The sequence below is a fragment of the Ammospiza caudacuta genome, chromosome 9 (genome assembly GCF_027887145.1).
Source record: "Ammospiza caudacuta isolate bAmmCau1 chromosome 9, bAmmCau1.pri, whole genome shotgun sequence".
NCBI lineage: Eukaryota > Metazoa > Chordata > Aves > Passeriformes > Passerellidae > Ammospiza > Ammospiza caudacuta.
In genome coordinates, this window is record NC_080601.1 from 35,616,150 (window position 1) to 35,634,605 (window position 18,456).

Genomic DNA, 18,456 nt, shown 5'->3' on the forward strand with positions numbered 1-18,456 from the left:
TTTAATTTCTCTCCACTACCATGGGTGAGGATGCTACCCACTAGGACAGGTTTGGGTTGGAAGGGGCCTTAAAACTCATCTAATTTCACTCCGCTGCCATGGGTGCTGATGCCCCCCGCTAGGGCAGGTCGCTCCCCATCCAGCCCGGCCGTGACCGCTGCCGGTGCCGTTTGCAGCGGCAGTTCCAGCGCGCCGTGCCCCGGGCGGGCGGTGCGGTGCGGCGGGGCGGGCCCGGGGCGGAGCGGGGCCGGGGCTGCGTTTCCCGGCAGCGCCGCGGCGGGAGCGGCCATGGCGGAGCGGGGCCGGGGCTGGGCCCGGGCCGTGCGGGGGCTGCTGCTCGATGTCAGCGGCGTTCTCTACGACAGCGGCGCCGGCGGCGGCGTCCCCATCGCGGGCTCGGTCGAGGCCGTGCGCAGGTGGGTGGGGGCGGCCGGGGAGAGGGGACGGAGCGCGGGGCCGGGGACACAGCGCGGTCACCGCCTGGGCATGGTGTGAGTCCAGCCCGTGCTGCGCTGTGTGAGTGCCGCACGGGAATCGGGGGTTTTGGGGGCAGCTTGGTGCTTTTGGGGGCTGTTTTAGGGAAGGGAGCCCGCACAGCCTGGGCTGATGGGGAGGAGAGCCCGACAACCTCCTGTGTGTGCTGGTGTCACCGCGCATGTGGCAGGAGCTGGCAGTGTGCAGGTCTGGCACTGTCCCCCGTGGTTCTATGTGTGCTAGTGTCACCGCGCGTGTGGCAGGAGCTGGCGGCGTGCAGGACATCTGGCGCTGTCCCTGTGTGTGCTGGTGTCACCACACGTGTGGCAGGAGATGGCAGTGTGCAGGACATCCGGCACTCTCCTGCGTGTTTCTGTGTTAGCTGGTGTCCCCTGTTTTGTGTGGCAGGAGATGGCAGTGTTGTAGGAGGTCCATCACTGTCCCCTGCTAATGGTTTTTCAGATATTGCCCACGCTGGTGTGTCTGTAAATTGATTAACTCTGCTGTCAAATTAGCTGGAATTTGCAACCCTGCAGTGGAGAGTTTCTGTGCTGGGGTTAATGATTGCCTAGCTTGGAAGTGACTCAAAAGCAAAGTGTGGTCTTGGTGAGTTACTCCCAGTGCCCACAGGTAGGGAACTCCTTCACTTTTATCTGGGTGATGCTGTCCAGGTAACAGTAGCTAAGTAACTTTAACTTAACTAACTTGAATTAATTAGGTTGACTTGCCAGTGTGTCTGTATCAGCCCTGCTTGACCAGAGGAGCAGGATGGGGCCAGGGGAGAACAGTGGCTGCAGGGACAGCTTTGTTTAAAGACAAATATTGATTGTGTGGCTGTGAATTTCTGGAAGAGCCTTTTGGTTCTGTGATGTTTCATTCACCTACTGTGGAAAATCCAGATCTGTTTCACCTGGCAAGTGCTGGACGGGGCTTGGAGCAACCTATGGCAGTGGAATGTGTCCTTGTCCATTTCAGGAGATTGGAACTTCAGTGTTCCTTTCAACCCAAACCATTCTGTGATTCTGTGCTGCTGCATGTACCCCACTTGGAATGTTTCAAATGTCTAAATTCTGAACCCCTGTGAAACACTGACAGCTCTGCTTGTTGAGCACCTCTGCAGCTTCTGCCCTCTGGGGCCATTCAGCACAGACACAACAGGGACAAGTGCATTATTAGGCAGGAAGAAATATTGAATTCAATATAATTAATCAAATGAGGTTAGTTAAATATGTGCCTAAATGCTGGTGGAACCACCATGGAAAGGCAGAAGTGGAGAAGATCCAAACTAGGTGGTAATAACAGAACTCTTTGCTGCTTGCTTTTTTCCCCCCATCATTATGTCTCTGTTCATATTTCTTGAAACACACATAGGATGCACAGAAGATGTTATCAGATAGATCAGAGTTCCTAGTGGTGTCAGAGAGCAATATTTGAAGAAAGTTTAAGCCTTATTGAGGCTCTTGGCCAGTTTTTGGTTCTTACCTGTCCAGAAGAAACTGCAGGTGCCAGGACAGCCAAGGGGAGGGCAGCATTCCCAGGAAATTCACTGAAACTAGGCAGAGGGAGAAGTTGTTTCTGTTGAAATCCTGTGGCCTGTGGTTCTTTCAGGGATTATGTGTGTGCAGAGCACAGCCTGGGACGGCCCAGAACATAGCCAAGGCCTCCAGGCACAGCCAAACCAAGCATAAATAACAGCAACTGCACTAATACTGTCAGAGATTTGATCATGCCTTTAGAAACCAGGACAGGTTCAGTAATACCTGTGTTGTGGTTCACCAGATGCTTTTGACGTTGTTTTTTTTTGCTTCTAAATTTTAAACTTCATCTTTTGTCAGGTTGCAGGCTGTTACTTAATAACCTTTGTCACCGCATTTGCTGAAACCTCCTGTGTGGAGACAACTTAAACTGCATCTAACTTACAGTAACATCAGAAATATGCTGATGAAGCAGCAGTAAAACTCTGGCCTTTGGCTAAATGTAGGAAAATTTTCCCTGGAAATCCTGGGAATGTTTTAAATCCTTTTTGCCTGTTAGTCACAGGGAGCCCTCAGCAGCTAATCTGACCTGTCTGGAAGGGCTGCAGGGGTCTTTGAGGAGGGTTTGGAGATGCAACCCAGCAAAAGGCTCTGGAATGCTGTGCAGGGAAAGCTGATCTCCTTTGGGCAGGATTTGCAGAGCAGTGTTCATAGCTGTGGGAACAGCAGAATAGAAAAGTGCCAAGAAAGGGAAAAAACCCCACCAAACCACTTTGTTCAGATCATTCGATGTAAGTGGTGAAGAATAATCATTTTCCTTGGGTAAAGTCAAGTAGCCTTATTTATCTGCCTATTAGGTTAGTAATTGTTCTGGCTCACACCATTTAAACTCTTTATTGACTCATTATCCCATTGCCAGTTGGTCATTAATATTTGTGTCTGCGTCACAGTACAGCTGGGTGGTTTCAAGCAGATGGATCAAAGCTAAAAGGAGCTCTTTTTAATTAATTCCTTTCTTTAAAATCAATTAAAAAGCCATAATTGCAGATAGTAAGGAACCTTATAACTAATTCAGATTGCTGTGATCCTCTGCTGAAGGAGCTGTCTAACATCTTTTAGTGCATATATATGTCCAACAGAAACCTTAAATCCCATTTTGATAGAGTACAGATAAGGACTCTTACAGCAGGACAGCTGACCTGTTCTTTTCAGACTGTCTTGCTACATCACCTCCCCATTACAGCAATTAACTTAGTATAACAACATATAGTATACACTCCAGTAAAAATAATAAGTAAACATAATAATTTGTCTTTGGTTTCACGTGACTGAAGCTGTCCTGGCCTCCTAAAACGATATTTTCTGCATTATTTCCCTTGTTTTCAGCTGAATTCTGCTGTGCAGTTATGTGAGTTAGTGTTTGTGAGAGCAGCAGCCTGATTTCTGCCAGCAGAATTTGGCCTGGTTTCTTTTTGTGATGGCTGCTTCCCTCTTGTCTGTTTGTTTTTAGCCAACGGTAGAGTCAGATGGAGCAGAGACATGGCCAGAGAAGCTGATGGACACTGGAACATCCTGAGCAAGGTGACATTCACTGCTGTAGAGACCCTCCTGAGCAAGGCATCAATAATTGGTACAACCTGTGGTGAAACACTAAGTGTTAACAGCTGGGATTGCTTTGTTTATTGCTGGTGCACCTGCAGCCCTGATACATCTCACCTGTGAAATACTGAAGGATTCAGTGTGCTCTGAGAGGGGGTTGATGAGTTGGAGGCTGAGGAAGTGAACCACAGGAGTGTTTGCTGAGCAGTGCTGGTGTCCTGTGCTCAAGGGATAAGATGAATCTGGATCCTTGTTACTCATCCACCTGTGTGCCAAAGGGTATTGGCACTCCTGGAGCCAGGAATGTCTCTAAATTCTCCGGGGACTGTTGCTGTTATCTTTAGGTGGGGATATTACAGCAGTGGATGGCTAAAAATGCCAAAAGTGGCTCGATGAAGTAATTTATCCCTTTAAAACTTTTAAGACACAATGTTTCTTGATTGTTTAACTTATTGTGGCGGATCTTTGTTGTTTGTTTTGAAAAAGTTACATCTCTTCCCGGGGTGTGCAGCTCCCTGGCAGATGCTTTGGAGCAGATCAGAAAGCCCATGGGTGAGATCAGAAGGGCCATCGGTGACTTAAAGGCTTCTCCTGGAGCCAGCCCTAACAGAGCCTCAGTGCCGTGCTCTCATTGTGCTAATCGATTTACACAGCATTGACACGAGGTGAGCTAGCTGCTTTTTATCTCACAAATCGCAGGGAGCTGCTCCCTTACAAGACAGAAGGTGGTTAAACACCCATAAAAGATGCTCAGGCTGTGCTCTGGCATTTGCATTTACGGCTGTGTGCTGATAGTGTGTCCATTAACATATCCATATGAAAAGCACGCAGGAGTTGGAGGTTTACAACATCCTGTTGTTGGGCTGGGGCGGTGCATCTGTTAGCACAGCTTTCCACAGAGCCCTTGAAAAGGGACAGCGGAAATCTGGGGAGCAGGGAGGCTGGGGAGCAGCTGGACACTCCTGCTGAAATAAAATACCTGGAGAGTCTAACAAGAGGGAGATTGTGAGGAGAACAAATGGAACTGGGACTGTAAAGCAATTCAGGGTGTGGGGGTTCAGAGGAGTTGGGAGCTCACAAAGAGCCTTTTGGAAGTGTGTGTGCCATGAGGAGTAGGAAATCTTTGTTGTCACAGCAGATAATGTGGCTGAGCACGGGCTGTGCAGATGTTCAGAGTTCCAAGGCTTGCTGTGCCTTCGGGGCATTTGATAGAAAAGGAGCTGTTTCTCCTGGAAAGAGACCTTCAAATAAAGTATACAGACTCTTGTGTAAATATCTGTTAATATTTGTACTTGGCTCTCTTTGCACTTTCTACCCAAAGGAACCCAGTGCCCCAGGTGTCACTGCCCTCCTGAAGCTGCAGACACACAAAAATGAAGCATTCTGTATTGTCCTGTGGCTGTTCCCTGGGAGAGCCAAAAGGGGATCCAGGAATTGACCCTCAGCTGCACTCCAATCTGTAACATCAGCTGAGGTCTCAGTTTTCTGAGAGCAGGGGCTGTTCCTAACCCATATTTACTTTCCTAATCAGCAGTGTTCATTATTTCTTTATAAAGATTTGTGTCCCCAAAGTTGTGGGTGTTCACCTGCTTTGTGCACAAATTGCATGAGTAAGTGCTTGCATTTTTGGAGTTTACACATCCTTAACCTTCAGGGTCTCAGAAATAGAATTCCTTCTTTACAAGCAGGTGCTGTTTGTGTACAAAGTGAGAATTCAACCCTGTCAAAGATAATTTATTTTTGACTGAGTTGTTAATGGAGCAATTAGCAGCTTCATAGAGTCATAGAATAGTTTGGGTTGGAAGCAACCTTAAAGATCATGCACCCCCCCTTTTTACACAGAATAAAAGCTATTGGGGTATCATTCACTGTGTTGTCCATAAAACTATTTTGCTCAATGCAAATAAATCTATCCCACACCTGTTCATGCTAACTGAATCCCCAAAAATCAGATTTTTTTCTTGGCAGTTCCCAAAGTGGAGATTTACCAGCTATTTAAGTTCTGCCAGAGTTTACTTATTAAACCATTTGCAGTATGGTTAAAGTCTTTTAGGTGTAATAGATTAAGCTGATTTTGTAATCTGCAGCCTTAAATGCATCTTGTTACTGAACTTAATGGACCAGAGAGATTTTTCTTGTATTCTGCTTTGTACTTTCTTTCTGCAAGTTCCTTTCAGAAGTATGTGTTATTTTTATTAAATACTGAATTCTAGATTTTACTGTTGTGGCATATTGCTGCCTACAAATCCGTTGTCTTCCCTGCTGTTCAGGGAGGTGGATTATGATTTATGGTGTTGGATAATTTGTGCAGTAATTCTGATATACAGCTGTATTCAATGGCCTTTGTAGAGAATTCAGGACAAGATGGACTTTGGGTTTGTTTCAGTATTAAAACTTCCAGGATTTCCAGTTAAAACTTCCAGGATTTCCAGTTAAAACTTCCAGGATTTCTTTCCACCTCTGCAAAATTCTAAATTATCCAAACACCTAAAGGCAGGCATTAGTGAGTGTTTAAAGTTTGCTTTGAGCTACAATTAAGTGCTTTTGCTTTTCAGTTTTTACTGTCAAACACTGTCTCAAAGTGGTGTTTCCAGAGTTTTTACTCTTATAAATGTACCTTTTCTTTTGTCACCCTTGCCCACCCTTAAGTAACATTGGCCGCTTCTTGTGGTTCCTTCATGTGTGCCTATTAATCTGCTTTTATTCATGTGCAAAGTAATGCCCTCCTATTTTTAATGCCTTTTGCAATCCCTCCTTTGGATTGCCTCCAAATTATCCCCTTCTATATTTAGAGAGAGGTGAGCCCTATGGGGCTGGAGAGGAAATTGTGCCGGGGAGATGGCAGATGCAGAGATGAGTTTCAGTAATGCAGGAGGGACTGGGGCCAGAAAGTGCCGCGTGTAAGGATTTGTCAGGGCTACGTGGAGCAGAAAGTTGGATCCCCAGAGAACCAGGGCTGTCATGAGCCTGGCTGTACTCAGGACCCATGACAGGACATCAGTGAGGGGGAACACCAGGAGGTCAGGGGGCAAAAGTGGCATCAGAGATGTGACAGCAAGACTGAAGCGGTTTAGATGTGCTGTGATGGCAGAAATCAGAGGAGTGGAAAGTTTTGGGCGCTGGGAGAGAGAAGGGAAACCCTGGAGTTTAATCCACAGTCCTCTGATTGCATTGCACCCACCAGGTTAAAAAACACCAGGGAATTCAGTGTTTCCATGGAATTGGGAGAGGCTTGTACCATGTAAGGATGGGCAAAGGCACTTATGGCCTCCTTCAGGCTTCTGAAATGATGACTTTGCTGGAGTGGCAGGAATACAGATTTGCAGAGAAAATACAGCACATTTTTGCCAAAAAAAGAGATGCTTTTCAAGCAGAGCAAATGTGCTCTGCTCACACCAGGCATTTCCACAGCTGGACCCCAGAAGGAATTATTGTTCTGAGCCAGTGCTGAGCCAGAAAACCCCTTTGGATCCTCAGGTGTGTGTGGTGCTCCCAGGGAGGTTCTCCTGGGTAAAAAAAGCAAGATCAGGAAAGATTTTACCTGGAGCACCAGCACCCTGGCCCTTGCACAGAGCACTAACATTAACCCTGCCCAGGTGGAAGGATGGTGTTGCTGCCCAAGTGCTGTTTTTACTTTATGGTTTGGTTGCAGGTGCTGTTGATTCCCTGTGTTTCAAACAAAGTATCAGAGTGCTGGAAGGTTTACACTGAAGCACACTCATATTTGTCCACTGATGCAAAAGAGTCAAATAGCAAAAGTGCTCAGCATGCTTTGTTTTAAATTAAAAAATACCCCAAAGCATTCTGCAAAATCTTATCCCCAAAAGCAGGATAAAAAGCCAGTGCTAGAAATCTCTTGTAGCACATTTCCAAACCCCTTTGAAGTTGTTGTTGGACAGTCTCCAAGCTCAGGTTTGTTGCCTGTTCCAGGGTTTTGCTTTCTGCCCCACTCCCCATCTGCACAGGACCTCTGGCTGTGGGCTGCACTTGCCTATTCCCATCTTAGGAAAAACCTTCCTTGCAAAAGACAGTGGGAAAAGATGGGAAATCTGAAGTTTAGCCTTATACCTTTTTTTTTTTAGTTGCTCCAGCCATGTGCAGGATAATGTGAATTTAAGTTTGATGATTCCCAGTCTGGATTCCAGGACCATTGCTTTTCCTACAATGGGTGTCACAACCTTTACATCACCTGAAAGAACAGATTTTGTGTTTTATGTGCCCAAAGGCTGCCCATGAAGGTTGGCGAGGGCGCCTGGCTAAGTCTGCACAAGGTCAGTGAGGATGTCCAATAATTGTCCTAACACTTTACCTGTTATGGAGCAATAATGAGAGTTTTTTTTCATTATTTTCGGGTGAGTGAGCCTGGCAGATGCTGACAGCCAGCAGATGTGTAAAGTTCGAGGTGATTTGTAAGGGACCGGCTCATCTGACGCACGGTAATTGCACTGGGGGACATTGTCACTCAGCCCCGTGTCCTGCTCCAGCTGAACGAGGTAAAGGTCAGTTCACCGAGCTGCTCAGGGCTGCAATTAAACCCCTCACATCCTCTTCTCCCCTGGGCAGGTGCTCAGGGCTGGGTGGGTGCCCCAGGTGTAGATTTGGGGATGTTTTGGGTGGCCAAGTGGTTGTTTGGATCTGGAGTGGGCTTAAATCCCTCCTCTGGTAAGGCTGGTGTGGTAGCTCAGTGCTCGTTTTAATTTGGGGCTTGGAAGGGCTGCTGTGGTAGCTCAGTGCTCACCTGTCTGCTTTTAATTTGGGGCTTGGAAGGTTTTTTTTTGTGACTTTTCCCTTCATTGTCTGTGTGCTGTGGCAGCTCCCTGGCAGAGCAGGCACTGGCAGCACAGTGACACACAGCTGGAGGGGACAGTGGCCTCTCCATCTGCTCCCTGCTGCCATCTCTGCTCTGCCATCCCCTCCAAGAAAGGCTCTGACAATTTTTTTTTGCCACTTTAGCTGATTTTGGCATTTGTTACAGCCTGGAGGGTCAGGAGCTGCTCTGCCTAGCTCCAGTGAAGCTCCCCCCTGTTTCTGCTCTTGGGCATTAGGAGTGGTGTGAGCAGTGATGTTGGAAATTGGTGGATTTGGTGGAAAAAGTGAATTTGTCTGAAGCTGAGCCTGCTGATGGCCCCAAACGGTGAAGGAGAGGCAGCCTGGGGGTGCCCACAGGTACCTGGGCCATGCTGGGTCCCTGCAGCAGGGGCAGCAGTGCTGCCTGTCCACTGCCCTAATCAGCATTGATTTTCCTGGTGTTTGAGTGGGATCTTTATCACAGCCACGAGGTGTGCAAGTCAGCTGAAGGCCTGATTGACTGGGTTTCCTGGGTGTGCCTGTGCTTCTGTAATGGACCTGCTGATAAATCTGTAATACTCTGAAATCTAGATAAAACGTGTGTCGTGTATTTCATCTCCTGCTGCCTCATTCTTCTGCTCTTGCAGGTACCTAATCCCTTGCTCTTTATCTCATAAGACATCACATTACAAATCTTGTTCTTTATTCTTCTCCTGACATCCCCACACTTGCCAGCAGTGGAAATTGCAGTGCCTTGCTTTGCTGGGAGTGTGAGCAGTGGGTCAGTTCAGAGCCTGGAGGATTTCCTTGAGGCTTTGCAGCCCTGTGGGCTCACTGAGCACAGCATCACACCTGTGAGACACGGACCTTCAAGCCACTTTTAGTCTCTCCACATTCAAAATCTGCCAGGCCAGGGAAGCTGAATGAGAGTTTTGCTATGAATATGATTTGAGGCAGGTTTTCCCCCATGCAGAGCTGTTGGTAAAAGCTCTCCCTAATTATTGAAGCTCTGAGTTAATAGATGTTTGCTGGCCTGCAGGCTCTGCTCTCCATCCCTGTGCTGAGCATCCAGGGATGGATCATCCCAGAGTGTGTGATACTGAGTGTGCAAGTGAGTGTGACTGTTCTGTGTGGGATTTGACTGAGTTTACAGGGCTCTTTTCATGCTAAGTGGGAAGGAAAAGGTGACTTTTCACTGGAAAGATATTTTTGTAGAAATAAGTCTTCTCTAGAGTTTTGTGGCTTTTTGTTTTATTTAATGTTCTAGGATATTTTTAAAAGTCCTTTTCATGTGTCACCAGAAGACTCCCATTTTTTTGTCCAGCTTGGCCTGACTGTAGGCCTGATCCTGAGCATTTCCTGAGCTCAATTGTTGGGATGGTAATTGCTGGTGGCCCTGAAGGCATGAAGCAGTCTGGGATGTGTCCAGACTCCTCCTGCTTTGCTCAGTCCTTTCAGAAGTGTCACTCTGGTTTCCATCCAAAATGCTGAGAAAGAACTGAAGTTTGAAGTACATGAAAACTGAATCTGTGCTGTCACTGAGCTGACCTGTGAGGGTGCTGCTTGGTCTGTGCAGCTCTGTGGTTGGTGTTGTCCCTGGACTCAATTCATTGACCTTTAGGAAGAGAAAAAGCAGATTCTAATTCAAAAGAAGTTTGCTTCCAGTCAGTTGTGAATCATGGAATTTTTTTTCCCCTAAGAATGTGTAGGGAGGCTTTGCATTTAGAGTATTTTTTTTTTTACTCATGGCACACTCTAATAAAGTTTGTTGTGTATCCAAATTGCACTGCTTTGCTTTTCAACTCCAGCTGAAACCGTCTCAAATAACAGATGTGGAATATTGTCATCCCACTGTCACACCAATTGTTCATTGTTCTGAGAAGGTCACATCATAATTCATTAACAATAATTATTCCCTGGGTACACCCTGCTCTTCTTCACTCAATTGCTTCATTAACTTGAGAGTGAATCTCACATTCAGTGCTCCAATCAATGAAGATATATTTATAATGTACAAGTGGATGCTATTAGTTACAATATATTAACTGCCTAATTTAAAAGAGAAAAGCTATCTTTATGAAGGGCAATTAACCACTAAGTGTAATTGATAATTCACATATCTATGATTAGGAAAGACAAATAATAAGAAATGAATCACCAGCATTATTAAAGAAGACACTGGTGTGTAGTTTGGATGAGCAGAAGGGGCTCCCTGGGTCAGGACCAGATTTCTAAGAATCCTTTGATGGAAAGTTCATCATCAGATCTGTTGTCTCGAGGTGGCTTTGGTGTTTGCACCAACCAATTGAGATCTCCTTCCCTACAAAATGGACCCAGTGTGTTTTGTTGTCCTGAGAATCAGTGCAGGGTCTTCCTTAAAAGAAAAGTCCTTTTTTTTGTTTTATTACAAAGAAGAGTCATAATATTTTAATAAGAATTTATAGGCCTGCTTCCAGACTTACCTAAGTATCTGAATCTGCATGTGCTCAGGTCCTCAAAGATGATTTTGCACAAATTCACATGAAAACTGGCAAAAAGTAGGCATTTTCATGTATTAGAGGCACTGAGTGAAATTCCCTTAGGCAAATGTTTATTTTTTATTAACTGTGGTACATTTTCAATGCTTCTGATTTTCTATGGCCACTTTGAAGTACATTGGCTCTCCAAACAGCTGACAGCTCATCCTTGGGGAAGAGGCTTTTTGGGGATATCCATGGCAGGTTCCCAGCTTGGGAAACAAAGCTGCTCAGAGACAGAGAGCTTGCAGGGGATTCACAGAATGGTTTGGGCTGGAGGGACCTTACAGACCCCATTCCACCCTGCCATGGCAGGGACACCTTCCACTGTCCCAGGTTGCTCCAAGCCCTGCCCAGCCTGGCCTTGGACACTGCAGGAATGGGGCAACAACACAACTTTTGCAGAGTGCCAGTCCACAGGAGCCATGTCCTTGGCTCTGGACACTCACGGCTGTGTTTCCTTCCCCCGAGAAGCCAATTACCTGTAAATATTTACTAATGAATCAGTTAAATGCCAGATTTTTCAGGATGATCCACTAAGTAACAGCACAGGTGTTTTATGAGAGATTTAATGATAAATGTGGCTGGACCCACCCCAGTGCTGATAAAACATCACTGAACTAACTGGCAGCTGCAGTGCCCAGAGTCAGGATTTTGGGTACATCTGGTCACAGCAAAGGATGCTGCTCCTGGTTTGGAATATCATCTTCATCTTCTTAGCAGAATTCACAGAATGAGCAAGTTGGAAGACACCTTCATGATCATCAAATCCAACCCAACCCCAACACCTCAACTCAACCCTGGCACCCAGTGCCACATCCAGGCTTTGTTTAACACACCCAGGGATGACACCCTTCTCCTGGGAGCAGAAATTGCAGGGTGGGGAGGTTCAGGGGCATCACACCATAACCAGTATGATCCAGTGAAGCCAAATTTATTATCCCTAAAAAGACTATATTTATAATAAATCTCTACTGTCTATGCATCTCTAGCTAATACATGATTGGTTAATCCTAGCTGTTAATGCATCTAAATGAGAATGCTGATTGGATCACCTAATTTTTCATGTGTCTTCTTGTGGCTGTCTGGCCCACCCATGGCTCACTTTTTTTTCTTACTTTCCCAAGCTCGCTGAGTCCTGATGATTCTTCTTCTTGTATCTCTTTCAAGGATATACCGACCCCATTTCTGAATATGTCCGTCATCCATTGTTTGTGAATGTGTCCATTAGTACAAGCAGGCTGGATTGTGCATTGGCTGAATGTGGCCATTGTCTAGCAAGAACTCCTCAATCTGCAAAAAACTCTCAACAAGAAATCATTTCTCTGTGGCTCTGGGCAAACCGGGAAAGTCAAAAACTTCCCAAATGCATCCAGGAATGGTGACTCCACCACCTCCCTGGGCAGCCATTCCAGAACTCTATCCCCTGTGGAGAAATGGCTACATGACAGAGGTCACGTAGACATTTGCTTGTTAGCCGACCAGGAGCTGGGAAAGTACCAAACACAGCTAGTTTGAGTTTTTGCACCTGCAAGATAGCGTGTCCTTGGGCCTAGCTGGGAATGATAACAAGTAGACAGAGAGACGTAGGAAATAGAGAATGTAGGCCCAAAGGAATGAGGAAGAGTTGATGGTATAGTTTAACCAATACATTGCTTGGCTTACAGAATATTCATAAGCTTATTACTTGCTGTGTAAGTGTCTGATGCTCTCTTCAATAAACAGAACTTGCTTATCACTCATATTGAGTGTCCGAGTCTCCCCTCACCGACAAATGGCTCATCCTCGACAAAGGCCTCATTCTGCAACAATCCCCCTTTCCATAAAAACCTTTTTCCTGATATCCTGTATTTCCCTTGAGAATGACTCTTGTCTCATTTCCTTCATCAGCTAATCCCCTCTGCTGCCTTCCCTCCACAGGATCAAAGCCTCTGGGCTTTTTCCCCCTTTCTGTGAAAAACTTTCCCCCTTTTTGTGAAAAACTTTTTCCTAATACCCAACCCGTATTTCCCTTGAGAGTGACTCTTGTCTCATTTCCTTCATCTCTGCTGCCTTCCCTCCCCAGGATCAAAGCCTCTGGGCTGAAGCTGCAGCTGTGCACCAACGAGACCCAGGCGACGCGGGAGAGTTTCGTGAGGAAGCTGCGGGCCCTGGGCTTCGACATCTCGGTGTCGCAGGTGACAGCGCCGGCCCCGGCCGCCTGTCACCTGCTGAGGGAGCGCGGCCTGAGGCCACACCTGCTGGTGCACCACGGTGGGACAGCCCTGGCACACGGGCAGGGAGGGGAGGGCTCTGTTTGCCTCTTTGGTTTGGGATAGATGAGTAGGGGTACGAAGAGTTGGGTCAGGCCGAGGTTAATTTATTTTTTCATGTGTTGTCGTGAGTGAAGGGATGCGTGAATCTGGGGATTTGTTGCTTGTCACAGGCATATTTTATGAAAAATTTGCCAGGGTTTTTTCTCCTGAGAAGCTTCAGCTTCTCCATGTTTTGCTGCTTTGGAATGTGATTTGGAGAATTGTTCACCCAACATGTGAAATTTTTTTTACTTGATGACCAATGACACCCACCTGTGTTGAGGCTGTGAGCAGTCACGAGATTTTATTATCATTCCATTCTTTTCCTTTGCTAGCCTTCTGATGTCTCCTTTCTCTTTTCTTTAAGTATAGTCTTAGAATATAACATATCACACATAACATATCACACACAGCACACAGCGCAACATAGCATAACACAACATAACATACACTTATATATAATATTGTGTATAATATATAATATGTAGTGTAAGATATAACATAATATAATATATAATATATATTATGAAATAATAAATCAGCCTTCTGAAACATGGAGTCAAGATTCTCATCTCTTCCCTCATCTGGGACCCCTGCAAATGCCACCACAGTCGCTTCCATGGGACCTGAAGTGATGAGGTGTTGAAGCCCTGGATGCTGAGAATTTCAGACTTTCTGTGCTGCCAGGCACTGACCCCCAAGAGAACACTGCACTGACCTGAGGCTGTGGAGAAGGTTTCCAAAAGGGAATGACAGAACTGGGATTGTGTTAGGGTGTCACTCACTCAGGGACACCAATTGTTGGCAGTCACCAATTGTGGTTATTAATTGTTGCAGGGTTATTGTGGGTCCCAGGACAAGGTGAGAGATGAGAATTTACTCCAAGTTCTCAGATGGCTGATCTATATTTTATGATATTACATTATATTAAAAGAAAAATATATACTAAAACTATATTAAAGAAAGAGAAAGGAGACATCAGAAGGTTAAACAAGAGTGATAATAAAAGACCCATGACAGACTCAGAGTCTGACACAGCTGGCTGTGATTGGCCCTTAATTAAAAACAATTCACATGCTGGGTAAACAGTTCTCCAAATCACATTCCAGAGCAGCAAAACATGGAGAAGCTGAAATTTCCCAGCTTCCCAGGAGAAGAAATCCTGGTGAAGGGATTTTTCATAAAATACGACAGTGGCAGGATTGTGGGTGTGGAGTTTGAATAGAAGTGTGCAATATCACAGTGTGGAAAACTTAGAGTTTAAGGGTTTAGAATATAGTAATATACATAAAGCAAGATTGAGGTTTTAGGGTAAAGGCTGGTCCTTCCTCTCCATGGGTTTGGGTGGTTTTGTGTAATTGGATTTAAAAAGTCCTCCTTGCGGCCATGGGCGGTTGGTTATGGGGTTAAAAGTAAAAATAATTTACGTGTCATTTCTTAATTAGACAGTTTATCCTTAAAAGGCCTTGTAGAGAGAGACACACATCTCCACTTTGTTTGTTAGAGTGAAGTGCTGTAGAACTCACAGTTTGTGAGACTGTAACATAGATAAGAACTAATGAACATCTGAGTCCCAACAAGAAATACCATCTCACACCTTTAATCCCAACCTTGGCATAAAAAAGAAGACAAGAATCCACAGTGAGGGATTTGTGATTTTTTTTGTTTTTTTCTCCTTCTGTAGATCTTGTCCCTGAATTTGCTGAGATTGATAAGACAAACCCAAACTGTGTGGTTCTTGGAGATGCAGCAGAGAACTTCACCTACGCAAACCTCAACGAGGCTTTCCGACTTCTGATTGGGATGGAGAAGCCTGTTTTGATCTCCCTTGGAAAAGGGTGAGTTGAGCTCTGTTTTACCTCAAGTCTCTGCATTTTTTAATAATATCTTTAATAGAGGACAGAAATCAGTGTAGGCACTCCTGGTAAGGTGCCTGTCAATGAAGAGGACTTGTGGTGCTTCAAGAGAGCCTCAAAGCCTAATAGGAATCATGGAGAGTTTGGATTTTGATGTGTACGACCCCCAAGTAAATGAGAATATAGTATCTCAGAGGTGAGAACTGTTGGTTCCACTGCTGCCTGTAGCCACTGTTCCTCTCTGAACTGAATCTAAATTATTTTTCATAGTGAAGGAAACTCGAAGTTTCCCCAGGCCATGCTTGGGTAAAGAGCTGTTGGTGTAGGTTTGTGAGGCAGTTTGGTGCTTTTGAAGTGGCAGATCAGTTGTTTTGATAGTTTTAATGTCAGACAGCATTTTTAATTATTCACTGCACATTAAGGGTAAATTTTGACCTCCTGTTTTCCCACACAGGAAAAAATCCAGTCAGGGAGTTGGAATGTTTTCCTGAAAATAATTAATTTAGGTGTATTCTGAGATTTTAAACAGGACAGTATTAATTCCTGCTGAATAATGACAAATCCCAACAGGAACAACAGGAGTTATTCTTATCTGTTGTGTGATGCATGGGTTTAAAAGAGACTATGCATGTTTATCTTGGGGAAAGTGCAGTGACAACTTTGCTCAGTGGTTCAATAGACTGTAATGGGCATGAAAACCCTTCTTAGTTTGTGGGTTATTGATCCAGCTGGGCAGAACTTATCAGTGGGAAGGAGCAGTTAAATTCATTGTGCTGCTTTACCTGACACTGTAATCCTCCAACAGGCTGAAAAATCCTTACTGTTTCTCAGAAGGATAAGGAGAAAATGTTGAGCCAACAGGAGACTGGCTAATGTACATGAAGTAATCAAATTTTGTGTTAAGTAATATCATATTTCAAAATTAAGTGTAGAATCAACCTTTTCTTAGGACCCATATTGTCATCAGTGCAAAAATTCTTTGTACCCTGTGCATGTAAAAGTGTTTATTTGGTCATTCATTGATAGAAACAGCTCTTTTTATTACTTCTTTGAAATATTACTTTTTATTTAAAAATAAAGATTTTGGGATATTCAGAGCTCAGTTTTCACCAAGAGGATATTGTATTTTATTGGCTGATTGTTGAGGTAATGTGAATACAAGTTTCTCTGGTGAGTTCTGTGACTCAAAGGAGGGAGATTATAAATTATGAGAACTGTTCTCCTGACTGGAGAAGCCTCATGGATGCAAAGGGCCATCTACAAAACCCAGCTTCATTTTCAACCTGCAGAACCAGCACAGCTGGGTGGGCCTTAGCAATGTGCCTGCCCTGGGCCAGTAAGGTTGGTTTTGGTAGAAGTTTTAGTTCATTCCATAGAAAACAAAAGTGTCAGAGGCACTGAAGCAGAATGCCCTGCTCCTGGAAATGGAGTGATTTACATTTAGCATCTGTTTTGGGCTGAGAGTGGGAATTGGCTTTGTAATTTCTTCTGTCATGCCACTGTCAGAAAATTAAGCTGTTTATGCCAGACTATGGAAGGTTAATGGCTGTTCCAGCAAAGGTCAAGTGGTCATTTTAAAGGAAGGCTATGCTGAATAATCGAAAATGGCAGAAGGATAAGGCATAAAATCTTAGCTGACTGCTCATCCTACCTTTTTTCCTGTCATACAGAAACATGTCTTTGCTCTGCCCAGAGCTTGGAAGACCTGCGTGAATGTGAATTGCTGTTCCAGAAAAACTCTCTTGTGGTGGTGTTCACAGGGGGCTTAGGATGAGGGAAGAGATGAGAATGCTGACTCCATGTTTCAGAAGGCTGATTTAGTATTTTATGATATATATTATATTAAAACTATTCTAACAGAGTAGAAGAAAGGATTTCATCAGAAGGCTAGCAAGCAATAGAAAAGGAATGGAAATGGTAGCAAAGGCTTGTGACTGACTGAGACAGTCCAGACAGCTGGACTGTGATTGGCCATTATTTAGAAACAACCACATGAGACCAATCCCAGATGCACCTGTTGCATTCCACAGCAGCAGATAATCAATGTTTACATTTTGTTCCTGAGATCTCTCAGCTTCTCAGAAGAAAAAATCCTAAGGAGAGGATTTTTCATAAAATATCATGGCTACATTCTCTAAAGACACCTCCTAATTCCTTGAGCTTCGTGGAGCATTTTTAGAAGGAAACAAATTCAGCTTGGAGAGTTTTTAGTCCTTTTAAGCAGGATTTCCTTGTGTGGGGGCTGAGACAGCAGTGCTGGTCCTGTCTGGGGTCTCCTTGCAGGCACACTGAGGAGGGGTCACAGCTGCTGGCTGGGGCCAGCCCTCACCTTTTACCTGCCAGGGCTCTGTGTCACTGTGCAATAATGCACAGCCCATCCTGGTTCAAGCACACTGAAATCCCTCTGAACCAGTGAGGTTATTCCCAGATGGGCATCTGGGATCCTTTCCCTGGGCATTGTGCAGTCCTGAGCCTGTCCTTAACTCCTGTGTTAAACCTGGCCTGGGATTTTCTGATTACTTGACTTTTTATGCAGCCATATGGACATCCATAAAGATCCAGAAATAATAAAATGTGGTTTCTTTAACTGCCAGCATTTTCATTTCATGGGAACTTTATCACTTTCATTTCCAGACGCTACTATAAAGAAACTGATGGGCTGAAACTTGATGTTGGAGCATATATGAAGGCACTGGAGGTATTTTATAGCTGGAATTGTGCTTACTCACCCTGTGCACCTTGTTAAAAGAGTAACTGGCATAAATATGGGTCATCTTCTGTAATTACTCACCTTGGTGGAGGGAGTTTCCACACATTGAAACTCATTTGCTGCATTCTAAAGGTGGGTGGATTAACTTCTATTCTGCCTTTGTTCTTCTTTTTGGTTTAAGTTTATTTTACTTAAGCCATGAACTTTTTCCATTGTGGTACCCTTATTGCAAGTGAGGCCCATGAAAGGAGGAGTCAGACAAGAAAAAAGTGGAATATTGTGTGCAAGATACCCAGGAAAACCTGAAGGTCCATGTTAGCTTTTTTCTAGGAATAAGCAAGAAACAATTTTTTTCATCGTAGCACTGATATTTAGTTGCAAGAAAATGTAACTTGTAAAATCTGCTTTTTCAAGTGTAACTTTTCAAAACCTGGATTTGAAACTCAATTTTTCACTTGGATCATTAAAATCATGCAGGTGGTTGAAAAAATCCTCTATAGCTTTTAAGGCCCTCCAGTACTTTTGATAGTTTTATATAAAGAATATTTGTTACATCTCTAAGAGTGATGCTCCTAACAAAATGAGCAGTACTGGAACTGAGTTGAAGATTACTCAGTGATGGAAAATGTGAAAGATTTGTACCTTGAGGTGTTTCAAGAGCATTTTCTCTCCTGCCAGAAAACTTTAAACACTTCTGTTATCCAAATTCTCTGATCTCCACCTTCACCTGCTAATCCATTGTGT

At 44.6% G+C, this 18,456-nt stretch overlaps 1 protein-coding gene across 1 annotated transcript in view; it reads left to right on the forward strand.

Moving 5' to 3' along the window:
- Positions 1-282: 282 nt before the first annotated feature.
- The window catches only part of LHPP (phospholysine phosphohistidine inorganic pyrophosphate phosphatase), a 77,209-nt gene continuing 59,035 nt past the window's right edge, over positions 283-18,456 (forward strand). The window contains exons 1-4 of the mRNA XM_058810518.1: positions 283-416; positions 12,918-13,105; positions 14,831-14,984; positions 17,637-17,700. Of these exons, the coding sequence (XP_058666501.1) occupies positions 289-416; positions 12,918-13,105; positions 14,831-14,984; positions 17,637-17,700 (534 nt within the window). The 5' untranslated portion in view covers positions 283-288. The remainder of the gene's footprint in view (positions 417-12,917; positions 13,106-14,830; positions 14,985-17,636; positions 17,701-18,456) is intronic.